General features: G+C 49.3%; 6 protein-coding genes across 6 annotated transcripts; 3 read left to right on the top strand and 3 right to left on the bottom strand.

Annotated features, from left to right (window-relative positions):
* Positions 1–591: 591 nt before the first annotated feature.
* On the top strand, positions 592–4067 carry F4812DRAFT_126815 (uncharacterized protein). The gene is made up of 9 exons (XM_047929510.1): positions 592–933; positions 996–1040; positions 1109–1657; positions 1714–2064; positions 2115–2396; positions 2456–3009; positions 3081–3547; positions 3620–3639; positions 3715–4067. Exons 1-9 carry the CDS (start codon positions 819–821, stop codon positions 3939–3941), a joined length of 2610 nt encoding a protein of 869 aa, XP_047787836.1. The 5' UTR covers positions 592–818; the 3' UTR covers positions 3942–4067.
* Positions 4068–7264: 3197 nt separating this feature from the next.
* Positions 7265–10978, bottom strand: F4812DRAFT_461834 (uncharacterized protein; the record flags this gene model as incomplete). Its single annotated transcript, XM_047937932.1, has 2 exons — positions 7265–7838; positions 7893–10978. The coding sequence occupies 2 exons, from the start codon at positions 10976–10978 to the stop codon at positions 7265–7267; spliced, it is 3660 nt and encodes a 1219-aa protein (XP_047787835.1).
* Positions 10979–12284: 1306 nt separating this feature from the next.
* F4812DRAFT_439086 (HET-domain-containing protein) lies at positions 12285–14743 on the top strand. The gene has a single exon (XM_047935044.1). The coding sequence runs from the start codon at positions 12407–12409 to the stop codon at positions 14225–14227; it is 1821 nt and encodes a 606-aa protein (XP_047787834.1). The 5' UTR covers positions 12285–12406; the 3' UTR covers positions 14228–14743.
* Positions 14744–18003: 3260 nt separating this feature from the next.
* On the bottom strand, positions 18004–19603 carry F4812DRAFT_126769 (PHP domain-like protein). The gene is made up of 2 exons (XM_047929509.1): positions 19359–19603; positions 18004–19174 (listed from the first exon to the last, which is right to left on the bottom strand). The coding sequence occupies exon 2, from the start codon at positions 19124–19126 to the stop codon at positions 18125–18127; it is 1002 nt and encodes a 333-aa protein (XP_047787833.1). The 5' UTR covers positions 19127–19174; positions 19359–19603; the 3' UTR covers positions 18004–18124.
* A 309-nt stretch (positions 19604–19912) lies between these two features.
* On the top strand, positions 19913–20377 carry F4812DRAFT_461831 (uncharacterized protein; the record flags this gene model as incomplete). Its single annotated transcript, XM_047937931.1, has 2 exons — positions 19913–20056; positions 20144–20377. The coding sequence occupies 2 exons, from the start codon at positions 19913–19915 to the stop codon at positions 20375–20377; spliced, it is 378 nt and encodes a 125-aa protein (XP_047787832.1).
* A 221-nt stretch (positions 20378–20598) lies between these two features.
* Positions 20599–23029, bottom strand: F4812DRAFT_126728 (DNA polymerase ligase-domain-containing protein). Its single transcript, XM_047929508.1, has 2 exons — positions 22234–23029; positions 20599–22138 (listed from the first exon to the last, which is right to left on the bottom strand). The coding sequence occupies exons 1-2, from the start codon at positions 22747–22749 to the stop codon at positions 21149–21151; spliced, it is 1506 nt and encodes a 501-aa protein (XP_047787831.1). The 5' UTR covers positions 22750–23029; the 3' UTR covers positions 20599–21148.
* Positions 23030–23259: the final 230 nt, after the last annotated feature.

Here is a 23259-nt window from a genome sequence, read left to right as displayed (position 1 = left end):
TCATTCCTCATTCACCATTCCCCATTTACACCACCCGGGCTAAGGTAGCTTATTGCATTGTAGGTACTGTGCCCATAAATTCATACATTATGGTATGTACCTAAGCTACTAAAGGTACTAAGATCCACCTTAAAGGCATGACCCCATTCTTCTTTGGGTCCTGGCGTCCTTTCCGCTTCATGGCGACTCATGGCGACGCATGGTTCTCCCCTCATCTACCTGAATACCGGGTCTTCCCTTAAAAAAGCAAAAAAAAAGGACCATTTCTCATGGAGCCCACTTACCTACCTGACATCCATGACCTGTCCAGCCCGCCTCCCTCCCACTGCCACTGCGACTGCAACTGCAACTGCACAAGCATGAGCACAAGCACAAGCACAACTATTACATAGTACAATACACAACTGCAGTACCGCAGTACCGCGTAGGCCCTTAACCTTAAACATCCCGTCCTCTTTGCAGCCTGCCGATATTTCTAATACCGTTACGCCGTACTTGGGTCACCTTAAAGTCTTCCCTTCTTCTGCCTTGTCTTGTCCTGTCTTGTCTAATCTTGCCTTGCCTTGCATCGCCTTGCCTCGCTTCGCCTTGCTTGCTCGCTTGTTTTTGCTTTTTATCTCATAACTAATCCGCTGTGCCGGCGCTCAGCTAAGTTCCCTACACGATACTAGCGATCGACGAGCCGCAGCGATCGAATCCCATTACATTACCTTTTTTCCGAGTCGAACCAATGGTCAATTCTTATTAAACCGGGAGGATTATAGTCTTGTTGGACCCGGCTGTGAGGGTTCAGTACCCGCCAAAAGGCGAAGCAAGCCATGTCGAATAACGATCAGTCCGTTCGGAGGCTGTTACCGCAGAGCTCTAACTCATCCTTAAACTCGTTTTCATTCGCGCCGCCGACTTATCAGCCTCCCAGAGAAACTCAAAAGAGTGCGCCTCACGAGTCCTCCCGCAACCGAGTACTTACCGTGTTCTAACTACTTGATTTGTAGATTATGTATTCGTTGACGAACATAACCGCCATAAGCGGTTGAAGGGTACGGGCATCGTTGTGCGTTGGAATTATAGTAAAGGGATCGTAGCTAATGAAATTGCCGATTTTTAGTGATGAGAGCATGTGAGGGTTGTAGGAGAAGGAAAATCAAGTGCGATGCTGCGACGACGAATACATGGCCTTGTTCTGCTTGCATCCGGTTGAAACTACATTGCGTAAGACCTAATGGGCAGTACGAAGGATCACCGACGGAAGGCCCGTCTTACGAAGCTGGGCGATCGGAATATGATATCGCATCAGGGCAGGACAGCTTCAGAGCCATGCCTATGCCGCAGCCTTCTGCGCAACCTATGATGGCTGGTCAGCCGAAGCCCACCATGTACCCGACGCCCGGTCCTTATGCTGAACACCAAGGCGTCTACACTCCGATGCCGTACGGAGACCCGCCCCCAGCGCCGCACCAACTCCAATATACTACTATTCCTTCCCAAGTAGGTGTTATGGACCAGCCGTATGCTTCCACCAGCGTATTCCCGACTCCGCCGATGCCTCAGCATTCTGTGCACTCGGAACCATCCCCCGAGTCTTATCAAGACCAATACGGACAGCAGGACCTTGCGGATATTCTAGGAGCCCTCAAAGTTGATGAAGCAGGAACAGGTTGGTTGATTTTCTAGCCAAACAAAGAATGGAGTGTTGATGCTGACAACTTGAAGCTCCGTACCTAAATAAAAGGATGGCATTTGTGGGGCATGAAGAGGAACCCGCCGTTGAAGATGACGATGATTTCAAGACTGTGCTGCCACCTATACCATCTGGGCCCGGTCTTAAGATACGCATACCTCCAGAATTAATGCCAGACGAGGCAACTATTATGCATTACTTTGAACTTTATTTCACTAACGTACATCCTTATGTTCCGGTGTTGAATAAAACTCAACTGTACCAACAGTGGCACACGAACCGAGAATCGATATCCCCATTGCTTTTGGAAGCGATTTTTGCAGTTGCCGGTCGTCTTGCCGACGAGCCCGCACAAGGGCAACAATGGATAGCCCTGGCTTCGAGTAAGCACTTCTAGCGATTGTTATAGCCCAACTAAATTAACAGAACGTAGAACATGCCGATTCTTTTATGGATGTACCGCGACTGAGCACTCTTCAAGCTCTTTTAATCATATTGAAAGCGAGGGAGGCTTCACCAAAGCGTGGCTATTATTATCGATCTTGGATGTCCATTGTGCACTGCGTGGCTATGGCTAAAGATCTCGGACTTGACGAGCATATGGATATTCACAGGGCTGGTAAATCCTGCGGCTCTTCTCCTGGGGAGTGTTTCACAAAGAGCCGCATATGGGAAACTATATTCGTATGCGAGACTATGATAGCCGCGCCCCAAGGTAAGTTAGGTCGATTCCAAAGCCGGTTGATTCTCTCCAGCTACTAAACAGTTATTTAGGGCGGCAAGATCTCTCTGTGGATGCCGATTCTGTTGACTTCAATGTTCCAAGACTTATGCCAGGTTGCGAGGAATCCGAATATAATGCAACCCGGAATTTTACGTATTTAGCCCGCATTGCCCGAAATTTGAATCGGGTGAACACCGTTTATGCCAAAATCAAGAAGAAGAAGGATTGGGGCATCGACCCCGAACTGGTTCAACTTAACCCGACCATAACGGGATGGCTCAACGATCTACCGCCCGATCTACGCATCACATTCCCTCCGGATGGATCACCGCCATGGCTTCCTTCACATTTTATTGGAAATATGCATTCTTATTATTATCTAAGTGTTATAATTCTTCACCGACCGCAGTTATCCTTTTTGGAACCAATGGGCGCCGACGGGCAGTGGAAATCGCACATGTTTCTTTGCTATTCATCGGCCAAGGCGCTCTGTCGCCTCCAAGAATCAATGTTGCAATCGTTCGGTCTAAACGGGCTCCAATGCATGCAACGAGGCATTAGTTTCACCATATACGCTATACTTTCTTGCATTGTCCTCCATCTTGTGCGTTCCTGGTGTCTTCTTGCTTCATACGAGAATTTGGGAGAAAAGAAGGCTAACAAATTGTTATCTAGGTTGCGTTGACTTCTCCTGATCCGGAACTCAACAGCGATGCGCGAGACTACTTCACCCGGCATATGAGAGTTCTGGAGAGGACGATGCATTCTTGGCCGCTGCCAGAAATGTTAAAGCAAATCGACGCTGTTCGAGAGGCCTTTTCGGCAGATGTCAGGAAGCCGTTTGTCCTGAAACCGAGTTTTCCCTACGGGAGCCCGCATCCTAGTAGTCATTCAAGCCCGCCTACTGCTAATACGTTTAAGCCTCCTATGTTGCAGACGAGCTCGTTGGACCAGGGTATGGATCCGCAGACTGGCCAGCACCAAGTTAGTTATGCCAACCATCCTATTACACCCATATCCGTTGGTTCTGCGGACAACAAGAGTGACTCTCCTTCTGCACAGTCGCTCTCCATAATGAACCCCGGTCAGAACGCGATATCACTAGGTGATCATCCCACATGGAATCCATCGCGTCTATTCGAGTAAGTATCTGTATACGGTCGTTCTCTCGGGATAGGTTGAGTAAGCTTTTATTGACCATGAAATTACTGCAGGCAATGGAACTCGACATTCGGTACGCAGCAAATCCAATCTCAGCCAACTTCGGTGGCTCCACAGTCCAGTTCTCTAAGTGTTCCCTCTTCTTCAGGTGCTCCCGAAGTCCCGACGTCACAGGACATGCAGCTTGCAAGCGCGTCCTTACCGGCTGTAACGCAGCCCTTGTCGCATCAACAATATTCGGCTCCACCCGTACACACCTTTGTTACTCCAGCTATGTGGCAAGAGTCAGTTGCTAGCGTCTACGAAGGCGGTCTCAAGCGACATTGGGATTACGACAACGGAACTTCGATTGCCCAGCCGATCAAGCGCCGTTGAGCCGATTACGCAGTACTAATGACCGCCCACTCAGATATTGCCTTCCCTCTTTGGCACAAGCCTGCCTGGATGACGGATCTTAATAATATGCGACTAAGTGGAAATGATTTAACGATGGCATAAGGAGATATGCCAACTCCGTTGCCCGTTATCGATTTCTATATATTACTATCTATAGATTTCATCTATTCAACCGTGACATGTATAACAGGAGCGTGTACTGAATAAAACAGACTTGTATATGGCGGGGATCAGAGGGGCAGTGAGAAAAAAAACGAGCGGTCTGTTATTAACGGGATTAGAAGTCCAGCTGGGGCAACGAAAATATCACTGGAGAGGTTATACAAAATGGCCTCTGTGAGTACGATTGGAGATCTAGGCCAGGGGAAAAGTCTCGGGGGTGGGCGATCTTTGACAAACGAGTTTCTGCTGATAAAAGAGAACGGCAGTTCTTCAAACTTGGCAAGGCGTTTCAAGGTGGCATTTGGGACGCGACCCGCGAGGCAAAGATAAGGCCTATAGTCTTTTTTAATTCGGAGTTGCCTTTTGTACAATAGGATCTGCATGGCGACGGACGGGTGGTTCTATTTTACTAAGATATATATGATACCACGGGGTTTTACGTTAGGAGAATGGGGGGTTAAAGAGGAAAATACCCGTACGCCTACAGCTATATTGCTGCAGCGTGGGACGGATACGTAATGGAACAAAAAAAATAGGGGGTCTTTGTCTAAATGCTAGTGGGGGAGGGGGGCGTTGAGGAATTATAGAAAGTTGCGCGTTTTGGAAGCTCAAACTCGTGTATGAGTAACCTACCTACCTAACCTATGTATGAGTATGTGTATGTGCGCGCGGAGGTGTCAGGTTGAGAGATGGATAAGAGAACATGGCAGATACTTGGTTGGGAACGGGGCTCAAAGTTGTTCAGTTTCCAAAATGATGGATATCTTATTGAAATCATGTAAGTGTATCAAGTATAAACGCAGAGATGTATGCTAGTACATTAGGTAAACCGGAGAATACCGTGCTAGATGGAGCCAGTCCTTCTCGGGCAGGTAAGGTATTAGTCGGCGGTTTAGGTATGATCGAGGTGTGTGTATACCTCACCCGCCTCGACAAATCAGCTTCCAAGGAGAAGGAGGAGGAGAAGGAGGAGGAGAAGGAGGAGTATAGTCTAGTATGACCCCTACGCCTCATGGAGTAGGTAGTGTGTGTACTATGTGTAATGTACATACAACCAACGGACTACACGCATACCTACCTACCTGATATAATATAACATACATACATACCCGCCTGCCCCGTCCACGCTATCTATCCCACCTCTACATCTACACACCATTGGACTTCCTTCTAGAAACAGCTGAGAGAAGCTTCCACACCCACTCGGGTATTGGTGTTAGGGGGTTTAGGTCAAGCCAGAATGGTACGAGAACCAAAAGCCCAATTAGGGCACGGTGCATAAAGCATCATCTCCGGGCGGCGCAGCGATTGGCGGGAAAGCCTGGGTGTTGGGAATTACGTATGTCCCCAGGTAGCTAGCTAGCTAGCTACCCTGTTACCTTACCTTACCTTAGGTAGGTACCTAGTCTAGTGTATGTATGTTGGTTGTAATACAGGATCTGCCCCAGTATCCATGCATAACATTTTAAACGTGCCTCACTCATAAGACCGCGCCGACCTGGCCTAGCTTAGCCGTAAAGGATCGGGCCGGGGGTCTACATCTGGACACCCTATACATTACCTATCTCGTACATGCCCACCTAACATGATATAACATAACATAACATAATTTGCATAATAACTCACATTTACCAAAACGCATGGCTTTATTAAATGCGTGCATGTATAGGTACTTAGCATTATACCTAACATACAGATACCTTGTGTAACCGTAGTATGTTATATGTAGTAATAACACCCCTTGCATAGTCGAATCACATGCTTATAAACTATCCCTCGGCCCCCCTCTAGCAACCAGAAAAAAAACACCGCGGCAGGCAAAGTCCTTTCCTTTCCTTTCCTCCCCAATTCCCGATCCCGGAAAAAAAAAGGCGCAAACCACTAACCCGACTCTTTTGTCCTTTATTCTCCGGCCGTTTTCCCCGAGTCCTAACTCCGATGCTTTTTTTTCTCTTATGCCCCTGAGATTACTTAGATAGGTACCTAAAGCAAGTACAAATCAAAGCTGCTTTTTTTTAAAAAAAAAAAAATAACAGAAATATGCCCAACTTAAGAGCAGTAACTACAAAAGACCCAACTAATCGTTTTCAGAAGCTCATGTATTGTATTGTATGTACCTAATGTAGCTTTCTCGCAACTCGAGGACATGACATGACATGACAAGAAAAGAAAAGCACTTGTTTGCTTTTGCTTATTATGCAAGCGGCGTAAAAACACGCCGCCGCTAATCACCGATAAATAAATATGTCCCTGAGGTTTGTGAGTCTGTGGAAGCGGGGAGGCGGGAATCAGGATAGAAGCATGGATTAGGTTAGGTACCTTGGTACATATCCTCGAATATCATCATCCATGGCGCGGTAGGTAATTCAAAGCAATGGCGGATGGAATTGCGTACAAGGGGTGTCATGGAAAATTACCTCAGATACTTACCTATCTACCTATTTATCAAGGAGATATGTCCTATGTTGAATATACAGTAGTACATCGAAAGTCTGGAGGATTCAAGACTTGAAGAGAGACATATAAATATATCGGCAAGAAGCCAGAACAACCATAGATCAACTACCTGTGCGAGCGGACGTACCTATGCAGAACTCAGGTACGATAGGATTGGTAAACATGAGTTAGTAGAGGTAGGATACCAGAACAGAACTCATATTTCGAAGTATTAACACAGCGAACACTATCAAGAGTACTTATTCGTTATAAACCAACACTTAATCCATACAATCTCACTTCACTTCACTCGCTCACTCATTCATTCAAAACCCCTTCATACGCAATAAATCTAGAAATGAATCGAACTTGTTCTTGGCTCTTCTCTAGACTAGACGTGAGAGCTTGCGCTCCATAAAGCCGCAATTTAACTTAACTAAAGGTGCGGTAGGTAGTTTCGTAACACATATACACCAACCGACAAACGCCAATGTGAGGAGCGGACATGGCTCGTCCCTCCATATCACAGATCAAACCGCCTGCACCTCCCTTTCCCTTTTAACGAATGACTAAACAAACCTCCGTTCTACCGCAAATTTCCCAAATGCGAGGAAGTTGAATGAAGACCCGCGTCGCCTTTAAAAACGCCCAATAATCAACCTTGGATCATGCAAGAATGCTGTATGAATGAATTTGTCGTCTAATTAATTCCACGCCTTGGAAAGGGGGCTCGCAATTTTGGGTGCGAACTGCAGGCTCTTGCGACGAGCCGCCATAAGACGCATTAGAATACCCTGGTCCTTCTCCTTTTTAACGACGCTTTCGCCGAGGTCCGTGTACACGCTCTTCTTCGGCGGGCAAGTTCTCATCAAAAGCTGCTCTCTCTCCGCCTCATCTTCATCTTGCACCGTGCTGGGAGTGTCCGGGCTAATATCCATGGCGAATCTCGCAACAGCTTCTGGAGCTGGCGTCTTGGGGACGGGGGTAAGCATACCAAGCTCGCTATCCCAGTCATGGTCCGCATCCTCATCTTCATCCTGTTCCGAAGGGGTACGCATCCAAGCAGTACTATCCCTACGGTTAACGTGGTTGTTGGGTACGGTTTGACACTCTCGAGGCTGTCCCGTAGTATTCTTCATAGGAGTAACTAGGGTGCCATTGAGGTTAGCAAGTGCCTTAGGCTCCATGCTCTTTCGACGGTTACGTCCGCCGCGAGGAACCAGAGAAGTATCAATGTAGTAGGGTCCTTCCTCAAGCCACTTGTTTTCGCGCTCGCAGCTAGAAATATCGTTAGAACAATCATCATAATACATCAACAACGGGCTGACTTACTCCAAGACCCAGCCGACGCCGACGCACTGCACGACGCCATTGCTTTCCCTGACCTTTTCCAATGTTCGCTTGCCACCATCCTTGTACACGACATGAGTAATACCGATCTTGGATGCCGAACCGTCTTCGTTAGAATTAGTTGGGTTCCAGGGCCAGCTCTTAACACAACGAGCACCCATCTGTGTGAGTAATTCAACGAAAACAGTGCTTGCATCTGCACCGTCGCTTGTGTGTACATCAACAAATACGACTGCACCTCGGAGCAAAGAGTTATTTAGGTCACGGCGAGGGGTACGCGCTGGTGTGCCTATAGAAGACCAGATGTCCGCTTTCGAAGGAGTGACGGGAGGGAGTTCCTGTGCGTCATCTCCATCAACGTCCATCTCGGATGCATCTTTGGTGGGGACGGATGAGGTCACTGTGGTGTTCCTAAAGAAGCTAGGGCGGTTGGCAGAAAGTTTTGACACACTTGCGCTGAGCTTCTTGAAGATCCCGGGAGTGGAATCGTCAGCTGGCTTCAAAGGCACCTTGGAGACGGTGTGGAAGCTCCTGGGGGCGGCCGGTCGGACGGGAGTAACCGGCTCGAGACGACGCGTACCAGCATTGTTGCTCAGAAGAGCCGGGTCGATAGGAACAGCATTTTCATCGCCGTACTCCTGGCTAGCATCCGAAATCGAGTCATCATGAGCATGGTTCTCCTTGGGCTCCTCAACTTCAGCGATACCCTCCATGAGGGACATCTCGTTGGCCTCGGCAGCAAGCTCAATGTCTTCGTCTGTTATAGGGATCTCATCAAACTCAGGCTCGTCGTATTGAGCGGCAATGTCGGCTTCAAGGGCAGCTTCAATTGCGGCCTGATTCTCCATTTCAGCACGAATCTTCATCTCTTCATCAAAGAAGCTTCTGGTCGGCGTGGATTCAGCCGGAGAGCTGTCATTCTCTTTGAGTAATGAGAATCCCTCCTCCTTGAACTCAGGAGAGAATATTCCCACGTCGCTGCTACCAGCCTTAGCTGGGCTAGCGAATTTTCGCTCATTAAGTTGGCTGGGCAGCGGAGCAAAGCTAAATCGAGGTCCCTTGGATACCGATCGAATGGCACGACTGGCAGCCTTGACTGCGCTAGACGGTAGACGGGGAGCTCTGGTAGTACTAGGCGTGGGTGTTGAAGGAACGCCAGTGAAGGTAAAAATCGTATTATCTTGGCTCTTGTTAGGCGTCATTCCGCTGGATGCAAGTTCATCCTCGGAGTCGGACATATCACTGTCCTTGAGGTCCTTAGCTCTCAGACCAAATTCAGGCCTGTCGGCTTGCTTAGGGGGTGACGCGGTTGGTGCCGGGCCAGGCGCCGCCTCCTCTTTTGTTTCGAGCTCATCAACATCCATAGGGTCGTGAGCTGACTCGCCAGCCCCAGCTTCAGCCTCAGCTTCGATAACTGGCTCTTTCTGCGCCTCGACCGGTTCTGCGGTAACAGGCTCTGGCTGCTTCACATCCGTATCCTTGATTGGAAGAGGATTTTCTCGGAGAGCAGGATCCGCATGTCGAGGTAAGACAGCAGATAAACGACCCGGGAAAGCAAGCTGGGCAGGTGACTCGAGCTCAACTTGGTTCTCTTCCGTTTGCTCGCTCGGTGCAGGCTCATTCTCTGTCTCAGTAACCTCTTGCTGCTCAGGGTGTTGCACTTCTTCAACGGGAGGTTTCTCCTCAGTTGGAGAAGTCTTAGGCCCAAATAATTTGAGGGAATTGCTTATAAGCGATTGCATAGGCGGTACCTGCATCTTGAACGGCGACGCAGGGCGCTTAGCCGGTGATTGGAAGAGAGACATCTTCACAGGAGAACGGCTGATACCATTGGACTCTTGAGAAGGCTGGAACGCCTTAATAGGCACCGAGGGCCTCTTAGCAGGCGACTGTAGTATGGAAGTTTTAGATGGCGATGACGCTGCTTGTTGCTGTTCTTCTAGCGATGATAAGACGAATGGCACGGCATCAACCTTCTTCGGAGGCGATTTCATCATATCCTTAAATGGAGAAGCGGGCGGCCTACGAGCAGGGCTTCCAAATACTGACGAGCCAATTGGCTCTGTGGCCTCCTGAGCAGTTTCTTCTGCATTATCAGTCTGAGGCTGAATGTCAATCTTCTTCGTCGCGGGTGGCTTCACAGGGCTCTTCATTAAGGCCTTCAGAGGCGTCTTTTCCAACGTTGCAAGCTCGTCATCCGAATCAGTATCTCGCGACAATGCTAGGTTCTGCGCATCCTTCTTAGGGCTGAGAGGTGACTTCTCACGAGTCTCGCTGCTAGTTGATTTTGCGGTGGCTCTGGTAGTTCTGCCAGTAGCAGCCGGTTTGCGAACAGGCTTTGCACGCATACCCGTAGCTGTCTCGGCAGTCTTTGCCTTAGCCTTGGTGGCTACGGTGGGCACCAGGTTCTCCTTCTCGGGTTCCTGGAAGGAAACTGTCTTCTTAACAATCCCTGTAACCCTGGAGGCGGGTCTGGAGACAGCAGACTTTAGGCCGGGTGTTGGCTCCGTGGAAACACTTGTGGTGATTATACCAGGGGCTGCCTTGGTACTGGCGGTAGCGCGCGTACGCGTTGTCTTCTTGGCTGGCCCAGTAGTTGCTTTGGCATTGTTGTCTTCAGTAGCCGTCTTCCGGGTTCGTGTAGTTGTACGTGTAGTCTTCGCTGGTTCTCGTTTAGGAGCTGTGGCTTCTGTGGTAACTCTCTTTCGACCACGCGTAGCTCTGGTTGCGGTTGATGCATTGTCATCAGGTGCCTCTGTCTCTGGTTCAGGTTCAGATCCGGCAACCTTCTTCGGTCTTCCTCTGGGTTTTGCTGGCTTATTCATGGTACTTGTTTGCTCAGCGTCGGTTTGCTGATTGTCTTCTTCATCTTCATCTTCATCAGATCGAGTCTTCCGCTTAGCGGGACGCGACGTAGTTGCGGTTCTCTTAGTCGTGGCCGGAGCTGCCTTGGTAGCCTTTGCGATAGTGGAGGCGGTCGCGGCGGTGGCAGTGCTTTTGGTCTTCACAGCGTCCTTTGCGGCTGCTCTGGCACGCGTCATTCGTTTTGGGGGGGTGACAACTTCCATGATGAAGAATAATTAAGAAGGAAAGGGGAAAAAAAGAAGTATAAAAAATTTTACCTACTTGATATCGAACAATACCTTGGACGATGTAATTTGGTCGAGGTATTGACCGAATTGCAAGGTTGAGGATTGTTCAATGGGTGTATGGAAATGTTGAAATGTTGAAATGTCATACGTGAATTGAGGTTAAAGTCAAGTCCCTCGCGGCTGCTTATTTTTTATGTTTATATTTATTGGGGTCATAGCTCTTTCCGCCTTTGTCATTGGTTTCACAGGTTGGCCCACCAACTCCTCACGGTACGTACCGGCCCATACTGTACCTGGTATTTCACCTTTGTTCGCCGGTCGCGTGTTACCTTTTTATCCAATCATATCGTTTCAATCCAAATTCATTGAAATTCACAACGCGACGACTTTGATTTTTAAATCGTGAAGTGGTGAAGTGGATAACTGGGTCTATCAGGGTTTAGTCTCTCAAGAGTAAACAAACCCAAATTTTTTTTTAACAAGTCACCACCACATCCCGTCATAGACTCATAGGTACTCCTACCATTGGTGAAATCACTTCTACATAAGAGGTACTTTACACCTCATAGGTAAGATATTCTTTTGAAAAGTCCATAAGCAAGTTAAAGTAATAGATAAGTACCTAACCTAAGATATTGATTATTCTCTATAACTGTCACCTTTAGTCTATATAAAATCTGCCGTCTTGTCAGGCAAATACCTCACTTGTAGAGAATCACATGTATCTTTACCCCATGCATGAATAGAATTACCTCGCTGGATATCTTCTATTGACAAATCTGACTAGCTCAGGTAGAGTCACTTGAAGGCGCATTGGTAGTAGGCAACATAACCAAACCTTATACGGCCTCATATTCTTCAATACTTGATTCAATAGTTGAGGCGCTATCGTAACACCAACTTTCGTGCGTATATACTAGTCCTCGCTTGAACTCATCGACCTCGCCGGCTGTCTCTGCCTGCCTCAATGGCGTGGCAGGGCAATGAAGATAATATACGAAATATCCTCAGGCGTTTGCTCTTCAACCAATTATGGAAGAGCCATCAACTATGCCAAAGCCCTCCGCGTGCCTCGCATGATGCGGTATTACATCTCCCGCAAATGGCTGACGTTTGGTGCTCTCCTCGGACTCTCCTGAGGCTGATTACTAGAGGCGTCCTTGAAATTTTGAGGCGCCTGACGCTAAAACCTCATCCCTTGCCTGGCTAGCAAACATCTGTTGAAGGTATTACCATTACCATAATTCGGTAAAGAGTTCTGATAAATTCTGATAAATGCTATGAGAGTGGGATTTATAATGTATATATGGTCGTTGAACATGTCTCTTGCATGGCTAGGCACCAAAAATGCTATACTCGTAGCAAAACGAATCTTGATATAGTTGCAACGCCCTTTTTTTGGTGATGGATTCTTATTGTTATGTCCCTTTTGGTACCGAGCCTGAATGCAATCAATTTCGAATCCTTACCCTATTGCCCAGCTCAGGGGAACAACCGTTAGAATGCCTCCTTGAACACGGTGACATAGGCAAGTCGCCACCCTACGAAGCCATCTCCTATGTCTGGGGCGATCCCAACGATAAAGTCGGTATTATATGCAATGGCAAGCCTTTAGCTATCACCCGTGGCCTTCATACAGTTTTGCGCCAATTTCGCTTCCCGGCGGAGACAAGAACCCTGTGGGCAGATGCGATCTGTGTAAACCAGGATGATAGTACCGAGCGAGGAAACCAAGTTTGTCGTATGAAAGACATATATTCGAAAGCCGAACGGGTTCTCATATGGCTTGGTGAAGAGAAGGACGACTGCGATAGGGGCATCGCGGTAGCCTGGGACATCGCCCACGCCTGTCATCAGTATACCTCCTACGGTGGTTCGCTCGCCACTCTCAGTTTCAATGATGAGCTTGCAGTTCGGCTATTTGGAAAGTTCAGGGATAGGTCTGAATTCCCACGGCTATCAGCTTTTGCTCGGATTATCGAAAGACTCTGGTTCACGAGGGTCTGGGTAGTCCAAGAGCTTGCCCTAGCAACTGAGGCGATAGTGTTCTGCGGGAACTCTCACATCAGTTGGACTGATCTGCTTGCTGCCATCACTGCTCAAGATCATCTGAACTTGTGGCTTTCTGACCACGAGCGTAACGCATATGTCTTTATCCTGGAGAGGGCACGCGAGGAGTGGTATGCAGGGATCCGACGAAGTCTTCTTAGCGTCCTCTTTCGATATCGAATACTCGATGCTACCGACCCTCGGGATAAGATTTTTGGGTTGAACGCTCTAATAAGAAGCGAACTTTCCGGGACGCGAGCTTTGCAGCCCAACTATAATGTTAGCACTGCGGAGCTTTACACTGCCGTGGCGAAAGAGATACTCGAGAATTCGTCGGATCTTAACCTCCTATCTGTTCCTCGACGTCTCTCTGGTGTCGGTCCTTGTAATTTGCCGTCTTGGGTACCAGACTGGACTAATACTCGACTTACCGCGCCTCTAGGCCTGGCAAACTATTCTGACATCAACGAGTTAAACTTTAGCGCAAGCGGATGTTCAAAGCCAGATATTGTGCTCGATGCAGACTCGAACCTTCTCGGTGTCCAAGGTCACTGCGTAGATCGTATCGCTGCTGTCGGCGAAGTCCTAAGATTAGAGCATCTGCCACGAACGAATTATCATGGCATCCGTATTCCAAAGTGTGCCTTCGTGTTAGACGATTGGTGTCGTGTTGTGGGGCTCTGGGAATCGGAGCCATACATCACTGGCGAACCGGTCCAAGATGCTTTTGTACAGACATTAGCAGCAGGATCGTGTCATGAAAGCATTGAAACATTACGTGCACAACTGGACATTTTGGAGAGGGACGCTACAATAGTAAGATGGCTTAGATTTTTGCCTGCACATTTCCCGGGTTGGTTGGTAGATAAGATCATCTACCTAGTTCACGCAGTGCTATTCCACGACCGGAGCGACCAAATGGCCCTAGGTTTTAGAATCCCCTTATCGTCACTAGCAGACCGCCGAGTGTTCAGAACCGAAAAAGGGTATATCGGCTTGGGATCCGCTTTGGCAGAGGTAGATGACCAAGTCACTGTCGTGGCAGGGGCTAGAGTGCCTCTTATTTTGAGGCAAAAGGGGTCACAATGGACATTGCAGGGCGACTGCTTTTTAAATGGGATTATGCGAGGCGAGGCATATCGCGAAGACGAAACTTCCCAGATGTGGATTGTTTAACTTCGTACCTATAGATATATCACCTACATCTGAAAGACTACCTAATTCTTCAGATGTGGATTAAGAGGTACCTAAAGTAAATTCCCCATCACCGTTGATTTCCGGATCTTCGTCGCCCTATGTGAGGTAGATCTTGGTTTGCTTAATCCACATTATGTCGCTCAGTTGAACGAATGCCGATGACGCTAGAAAGCACCGATCAATGGAGCATTTCTTGTCTCATCTTCACAAGCATCATCTCACCCTGTGGCGGTTGACGAGACGAGCGTGTATGTTAGGTATTATTCACTGTTATTATTGTGCAGTGTATGTACCTAAGGTATTACTACAGATAATTTACTATGATACTACTTGAGGCGTACTGGTTGGTCCCCACATGCTGAAACTCCTGCCAAGAAGACGCTATATTCGAGGAGGCGCCCGCGTAACCCACGATAAACAGGTACATAGTATGTACATGCGGGCGGTTCCTTTTTTTCGCCCCTCCATGCGGACTAGACCTCTCGTAAAATTTCTTCCTTTCCAAATTTTAATCAATTAAAAAAGAACAAGCTTGCTCAATATTAACTGCGCCGCAGGCATTTCAAAAGAAATACGACATCAGCCCTATTCCTCCCAAGACTTAGAGGAACCTAAGCTGTGGCAATTGACCTATGTCTCAGAGAAGGATGAATTGAGAGGTACCTAACCCTAGGTTAAGTACACATTCATCCCCTTCTTTACCATTTACCATCAATGCTATCTACCAAGAACCATGATTAGGGGATACACCACGTCGAACCGCCCCTAGCTTCAAACACCTCCTTTGTCATGGCGGTGTCTCAACCCCTGCCCACCATCGGACCCCGGCCGCGGCCACCCTTCCCGAACCGGGACGTTCGAGCCTCAGCAGCACCATAACCACATAAAAACACCTGGTGAAATTTCCCATTATCTCGGGAAAATCCCTGCTTCGCTATCGCGAACTCCAGACTGGGCGAGCGTCGTCAAGCCTCGACCTGCATCAGCCTGCATGAAATTTGCCGGAGCAGCGTAGACACCGTTAGACCGCGCTTCCATATCGAATATGAACATGCGATATGGGAAAAAGGGACTGAGCTATATGCTAGTACCTACCTAGCGATAGCTAAACCCCAAACCCCGGTCGAAACGAGCTTCAGAAATGTGAAGAAGGAAAAAAAAAGGGCCTCTCTTCTTTTCCTTGAGGCTTTCTCGATCTTGGCCGCGTACGCATAGTATTTGGCCCCATTTCCTACCGTAATAATCTACCACTTATCGTGTCGTGGTTCCCCCCTCCCAATCTTGGCTCGATTTCCCAACTCTCCCCCTTCTGTGTGACCTGGTGTTTCCTTCTCGATGGCTTCAACTCCTAAGCGCCACATAGCTTCCGCGTGATGCTTACTTGCTAGCTTGCTTGCCTGCCTGCCTGCCTGTCGTTCCTTTCGCTGCTATTACGCGCCTAATCTGATGTTTCTTCGGATCTGAACCGGTATAATTCTCTCTTTTTTAATATCGACAGTCAGCGTTCAAACCGCAAAGGAAAAAAAAAGGAGGACTCGTACGATCGAGAAAAAAAAAATATTCGCCACGCTCACTAAACAAAAATTCTATCGGGTTGATCGCGCGTAATTAGGAAACGGCTGGTCTGTTTATATCGTTTTTAGTATCTTTCTCACTTAATCGTATACATCTATACACTTGGGGGATCGTCCCTCTCGACGGTTCAACGTCACTCACTCGTCACGGCTATACCAAGGGTATTTAGTGAGTGAGTGATCGCTCCTAATTTTCACATATCAAGGATGAGGTTGTCGCGTTCAGCGTTGCTGCTATCCGCGCTGAGCTCCCTGTCGCTCGTCCAGGTGGGTACCACTTCGTACATGCTACCTACGATCAACCATACTCATGTGCTTATAGGCCGACACATACCGTGTTTATGACAAATCTGTAAAGAGAGGTCTGTTGGAGGACCTGCTCGGCAGTCTCGACGGCGGTGGTAATGGCGAAGGGGATGGAAATGGCCGTAGAAAGGGTCAAGATGGCGCTGTCACCGTTACCGAGACGGTAAGGCAGACGATCACGGTAGGAGCCGGTGCGAAAGGCGGATTCAACGGCACAGCGGCGGTCACTCAAACGGTGACTGTTACCGAAACGGCTACCGTCGCTGGCGGTGGGGTTGGAGGCGCAATGTTCGTATACCATCGTAGGATTGGTGACGCATAGAGCAACCTAGCTAACGATAATTAACAGCGGAACCCAACTGTCATTCATCACAACGACCGTCTATGGTACCGGCGAGGCGCCCACGGTAACAGAGACGGCCTTGGCCTCGACTGTCACGCAGATCACTACCCAGACGGCAGCGGCGGTGACGGTGACACAAATCGCTACTCAGATGGCTCCCGCAGTAACGGTGACACAAATCGCTACTCAGGTGGCTCCCGCAGTAACGGTAACTCAGATGTCTACCGAGACGCTACCCGCGGTTACCGTGACGCAAATCACAACTGAGACCGCTCCGCCGGCGACGGTAACGCAGGTGTCGACTATCATGCAGGCCATAACTCAATCCACGACCGTAACCATGACGCAGTCGGCTGTCGCCGACACGACATCCGCACCACCGGCATCAACTCCCAGCGTCACGGTAACCGTTACGGAGACTGCTTCGGCCCAATGTTCCACATCATCTGCTGCCGCCGTTGAATCATCCACTTCGGCAGCCGAGACATCAAGCACCACGGCCGAATCCTCATCATCTTCGTCCGCAGCTAGCTCGAGCGCAGCAGCCGAATCTCCCAGCACCAGCACCAGCACCAGCAGCACCGCCACCACCACATCCGTGGTCGCCGGGTCCTCTCTGCAACTCCCCGAAGTCGCTCCGTCCACACCCACGCCCACGCCAACCCCGACAACCCAAGCCACGACTCCGCAGTCCTCCCTCGCCCTCCCCGTCGAGACCCCGCCCGCCGCCAACAACGCCGGCAGCAACGTGACGCCCGCCGCGCCCGCGATAACCGCCATCACCCTCGCCGGCGCCAACGAGGGTCCCGACATCGACCTGTCCGGGATCACGCTGACGAACATCCTGACTCTAGGCGCTCTCGGTCGGATTTAAATCGAAAAGTGCGGAAGAAGAAGCCCCATAATGGTTCCCTGGGTCGGTCGTGTGGATAGAAATTTTCTTTCTTTCTTTTTTTTTTTTTTTTTTAAAAAAAAAAGGAGATGAAGGGAGAAAAACAACCAAACAAACCCCCCGTGTGTTCTTCCTGCTTGGATTAGCAAGAAGGCTGTATAATAATTACCTAACCTACCTTCAACAAACTTCATCCTCGCTATGAGTGTTATTCCCTTGCTTCTTTGTTTTCAATATTCCCATAAATAGGAGGTACTGACTGAAAGTACCTACCACATATATATTAGGTATATACACGCACGCAAAAAAACGTGATTTTAAGTAACCCCCCTTTTTTTTGGACGCATGGATGATTATGGAGATAAAGAGAACAAGGGGTTTGCGTTTTTTTTTGTCTTGTTATTTTTACCACGGAGATTTGCGAAGAGCACATGAGTTGTACATAACATTATTTTTTTTCTCTCTCTTTTATACTTCTGCTTCGCTTCACCTGTTACTTTGCTTCACCCTACTGAAATAAATACTGCAAAGCAAAAAAACCAAATTATTGAGTCGAGGCTGGCCTTGAAATGAGTTGTTAAGGTGCTGTGGATATATTCGTGATGTTATATGCCAATGTAAGAGGAAGAATAGATTTTTATAAGGGTATCTCAAGTTTTGCTAATCTATTATGCCAAACGCCGTTACCATATGTACCTAAGGTAGCTTTTTTGATATTTTATATAATTGTTTTTTGTTTTGTTTTTGTTCATCTTTCATGACTAAGTTCCCTTCTCTTCAACCTCCTTTTTCCTCAACGCAGCCTTGAGCTTCTTCGCTTGCCTCTTACTCATCGGTGCATTCTCTCCCCCTCCTTCCCCTCCTCCTACACCACTACCGCTCTCCCCTCCCTTCTCAGCCGTCTCACCCCCTCCATTCTTCCTTTTCCTATTATCCCTCACCTCGACAATCTCTTTCTGCTTCGCCACCTTTGCTTTCTCTTCTTCTTCGCTGCGCTCCGCCACCCCAACGATATCCACCACGCCCCTAAACCCGCTCCTCTTGATCCCCTCGTTCACCACCACCCCGCGCGGGTTCGTCCCCAGGGCCTCCATGCCCCGGTCCGCAGGCAGACCCCACACGGCGAGCAGGTTGACGACGTCGGCCGGGCCCCGCAGGGCCATGGGCCCGGCCGCCTCGCTGCTCAGCACGAGCCCGCGGCCGCGCGTCGCCCGCACGAGCTGCACCACGTTCCCGGCGAAGCTGGCGCGCGCGCGCGCGTCCGCCTCGGGCGCCAGCGCCCGCCCGTACGCGACCTCGAACCGCAGGCCCCGCGCGACGGCGGCCATGCACGGCTTGGGCCGCAGGTGGAAGGGCAGGCGGGCCGTCAGGTCCAGGGAGATGAGGGAGACGTCGGTCGCGCTGACGGTCAGGCAGGCGGCCTGGAAGGCCTTCTCGGTCTGCGGGCGCAGGGCGACGATGTCGTAGGCCTGCGCGGCTTTGGGGAGCTGCTGGTTCTGGGAGGGGTCGGAGAAGTTGACGGTCAGGCGGCGGAGGACGGTAGGGATGCGTTGCTGTTGGTTTTCGGTTTGGGAAGTGGCTTTGGAAGAAGAAGGAGGAGGGAATTGGGGAATCGGGTTGGAGATCTGCGAGGGAAGCGGGGCGTCGAGAGTGTGATTCAGCGCGACGACGTTGTATCCGAGCTGGGAACTAAACCTCAATGTCCGCTCGAGCTCGGCGGTGCTGGTCGCCTTCGACCAGTCGATGTTGAGGTCGTAGAGCATTTTGTCAAGGGGCTGATGAGCATTTCGATGCTTGACAAAGTTAGGTAGCTAACGTTTATTAGCTGAGTAACATGCTCTCCAAATTGGGAGATTTGAGTTGGGATAATTGGAAGGGTTTGAATTATTATGTCATTGGGTGAATGTTTAATGTGAATTTCAATAAATCGTAAGTCCACGGCTATTGGGAAGTTTTGAGCGACAAGGTCTTTTCTCCGAGCAGGTAGCTAGGTACCTCAGGTAGTGGGGCTGATCGGTACCTCACCTGTTACATGTACAATGCATGCAACTAAACTCCATCAGAGCTTCAGCTTGCCGATCAGCCGCTATCGATAATGTACATAGCGCATGCAGTGTCACGGCATTTCCAAATGCGCGCCTTGAATTAGAAAAAGGTACGAGACGGTATCAAATATTGTCTTGGGTCGGGGTTTCTTAGCTCTTGGGGTCTTGGCCTTCGAAGCACAGCCCCCGAAGGTGACGCGCGCAATCTCGCATGAGAATACGAAAACCTTCAGCTAACATGGCACCTACAAAGGAATCATTTGATTTTTACAATTAATTTTTACGATTAATTTTTACGATTATTCTTTACGATTATTCTTTACGATTAATTTTAAGATTATTGCCTTACAATCCTTGTCAAGATAAAACAACATTAACCAGACAGATATAATCTTCAATATTTATTCTCGCCAATAACTCCTCCTTACGATCACACGAATACTATCTACCTTTACCTAGGTTAAAACTACCTTGAGTTGCGATACCTCGTCCTACCACGGCAAGATGTGTCTGATATTCACCTGTGGCGAACATACCTTCAGGAAGGAGGTAGAAGGGTACGAAGGCGTCATATGCCAATGTCACAACTGTGGTAACTGGGCCGGACATATCATCAAAAGCAATCCTTGGTTTACCTTCTGCTTCGTAGTAAGTATACCTACCTAGGTACCTAACCTAACCTAACGTAATATAAGAACCATCGCAAGAGATGCTAATCTAACGCGAAAAACGTAGCCCGTCATCCCGCTCTCCATACACGGCTACCAGGACGTAGTCTGCCACATCTGCAACTTCGCGCAGCCTTTGGAACACCGACCCGACGCTCAGGCGATGCATCGCGGGGGAGTAGGGAATAACGTTCCCATGCAGAATCAACCGCCCGTTCCGCAGGGGCCTCCGCAACAAGGTCCACCCCCGGGATGGGGTCAAGGTCCGCCCCAAGGCCAGGCTCCTATGAGGTACGGATAGGGGAGGGGGCTGCATACAAGAGATTAAGCGCGGGTTTATGATCTAGTTCAATTCAAGATAGCGGGAGTTTGGATGTTGCGACGACCGAGTACGAGTACGCGATACGTAACTGCGCTACGTAGTGGTCGCGTTATATGTATATTGCACGGTATCATCAGGTTGGGAGTTAGAGGATGCGCTTATTATTAAGGATATCTTGCTTTGGGGGGGGCGGGGGGGGGCGTTCTGACTTGTGGATGAAGATATGATAGGTACCTACGTCTTGAGTGTTGTTACCTGGTATAGGTCTTCTACGTACCAGGTAGGTAAGGATATATCCCAAATAGCATTGTGAACCTTTCCCGGAAGATATGCTGGCATGTCAAATTTCAAGCTGAAACTTGTAGTGATATCGAAGCTATTCGAGCCATCTGACTACCTAGGTACCTACATTTGCCTACCACTTCAACGATGATGTTTCACTTACAAAGCTCAAGTTTATACAATTACCTGGCTATATCGCTACGCCCGTGAGAATTTTGAACAGTTCCGGCCACAATATATATATATATACCAGGTATATATGCTAACGAAGCCATCGCGGTGGACATAGACGACGAATATATGTATAGGCACACACATCTATATGATAGGGCATTCGAAAGAGCCGAGCAAGGAAGCTATTAGGAAGGAGAGGAGGTGGACTGCATCGCAAAGTTCAATCTTATTCGCGGGCCTAAAAGTAATACGAAATCTTCCTCAAACCCGAGAAAGCCCAAGCCATCGCCCAACTTAATTCAACACAGGCCGCCAGCCCTTCCGTCCAATATGTCCAACAACACCTTCGTCCTTCAATACATCGGCGCCAGTCCGACCCGTCACCACGCTCCTCTCGAGCTCCGCGCCGCAGACGTAAAACGGGAACTTGAGTCGATTCTCACTACCACTACCACCACCGCCATCATCATCATCATCATCGTCAGCATGTCCTTGTACTTCTTCCTTCCCCTCCTCCTTAGCCTCTTCCTTGTCCTCCCAAACCACCCGCCCCGCCCTCCGCCTCTTCACGAACCCGCACGCCTCCCTGTCGAGCGACAAGTACCACCGCCGCTGGTGCACGCTCCCGATCGAGTTCTCCGCGCCGGGGTACGCGTTCGTCCGCCGCACCTGCTCGTCCTCGAGCTCGCGGATCTCGCGCTCCACCGCCGAGACGGCGGCCGCTTCTCGCGCGTTTACCTGCCCGGCGGGCGGGGCAGCGGGTATGATCTCCGATTCTTCGTTTCCCGCACCATCACCATCGTGACCTTCTCTATGAGGTACCTCTGAGTCTGAGTCGGAGTCGGAGCTTGTTTCCAATTCGATGATCGCCCCACGTTTTCTTCCCCCGCCCCTTCTTCTTCTTCTTCTACCGAGTCCCGACAAGGGCGCTCCTCGCCGGCGTCCCCGCGTACGCCCGCGTGTGCTCTTCGCGCGCCCGGCTGCGTCGTCGGCCTTGGTCAGGCGCAGGTTCAGCACGTAGTTGTGCGGGAGACGCGTGCCGGCGAGTCGGATGCGGATCTTCCGCATCTGGAACGCGTGGTGGAGTTTCTCCTGCTCCGTGAGGTTTGCCCACTCTTTCTCTTCTCTCTCTTCTTCTTCTTCTCCTCCTCTCTCCTCCGCGTCGGATTGGGAGTTGAAATTAGCTGGCTTAAAGTTTCCCCGTGGCGGGAGGACGGTGTACGTCCCTGTATCCCATACCAGGAGGGAGCCGGTCGATATCGAGGCTGTTTCTATGAGATGGTTCTGGGAGGGAGAGAAATAATGTACACGTGTTAGTAGATGAAAGTCGAAAACATCTTAGGTTTCTAAACGCCCGAGTCGGGCCCGGAGGAACGTACCCATAGACAGTGGATCCTCGTCTCCGTGGCGTTCCTATTCAGACGCTGGCTATTCGGATCCCCCGGGAGGCCGTACATAATAGCCCAGGACGCGCTGCTCGTCTCGTTGATCTGCAAGCGGAGATCGTAATGCGTGCCCGCGATGGGATGGTCGTGCTGATGCACGACGAAGTGCGCACCTCGCGGATTGCCCGAGTTCTCTTCGTAAAGCTTTCGGTATGCTTCGATAGGTAATCGTGGCATATCCGACGGGAAAGGCGACGACAGTATAGCCTTCTCCAGGAGTCCGCTGAAGTAGCCGAGATAGTCGTCGATTCTGGCCTCGCCCGCCTCTACAGCCGAAGCCTTTGGATTTTTTCCCTCCGCCCCGGGTTCGTAGTCACCTGTGTCATCGGAGCTACTATCTTCACGGCTGTCGCATGCCGGATTAGAAAGATCGAAAGTCCATTCTAAATTCTCCTTCTTGATGAAGGGATTGCCGACTAGTTGAGGGCCGAAACCCTGCTTCGGTGACATATTAACAAAATGCAAATTGGATAGGTATCTAACTTGGTTGCCGATTGGAGTCTGATGAGTTTTTAACAAGCTGTGTGATGCTTGCGACACCCCCTTTCCCTGATCAAAACGCAATCACTCAACTTCTGTTTTCTTGTTTAGTTGGTATAGCAACGAGAAATAGCCATAATACAGAGACATTTCAAAAGGAGGCGAAAGGGTTTAGTCGCGTGATCGTAGTGTTTGACTCTCTGCTTGTGTATTATATTCTATTATCCTCGAAGTCTTAAAAGATGAGTCTGGTAAACTTAGGGACAAATCTCTAGCTTAATCTCCTTATTCATGAACGATATATTTCGCTGCTTCCCAAGGACTCACAAGATAGTGAATTTGGAAAATGTTCTCAAATAATATTACCGGCGACTCTATTAGTTAACCTAATATTTAAGTGGTGGGTACATAGTATGGTAGTGTTGGAGGGTAGGCAGGGAGCTGATGAAGTCATGACGAACATCAGTACGATTGAAGGCC

Source organism: Daldinia caldariorum, assembly GCF_022478825.1.
Source record: "Daldinia caldariorum strain CBS 122874 unplaced genomic scaffold F4812scaffold_15, whole genome shotgun sequence".
NCBI classification, from domain to species: Eukaryota; Fungi; Ascomycota; class Sordariomycetes; order Xylariales; family Hypoxylaceae; genus Daldinia; species Daldinia caldariorum.
This window is presented reverse-complemented; position numbering and strand designations above follow the sequence as displayed.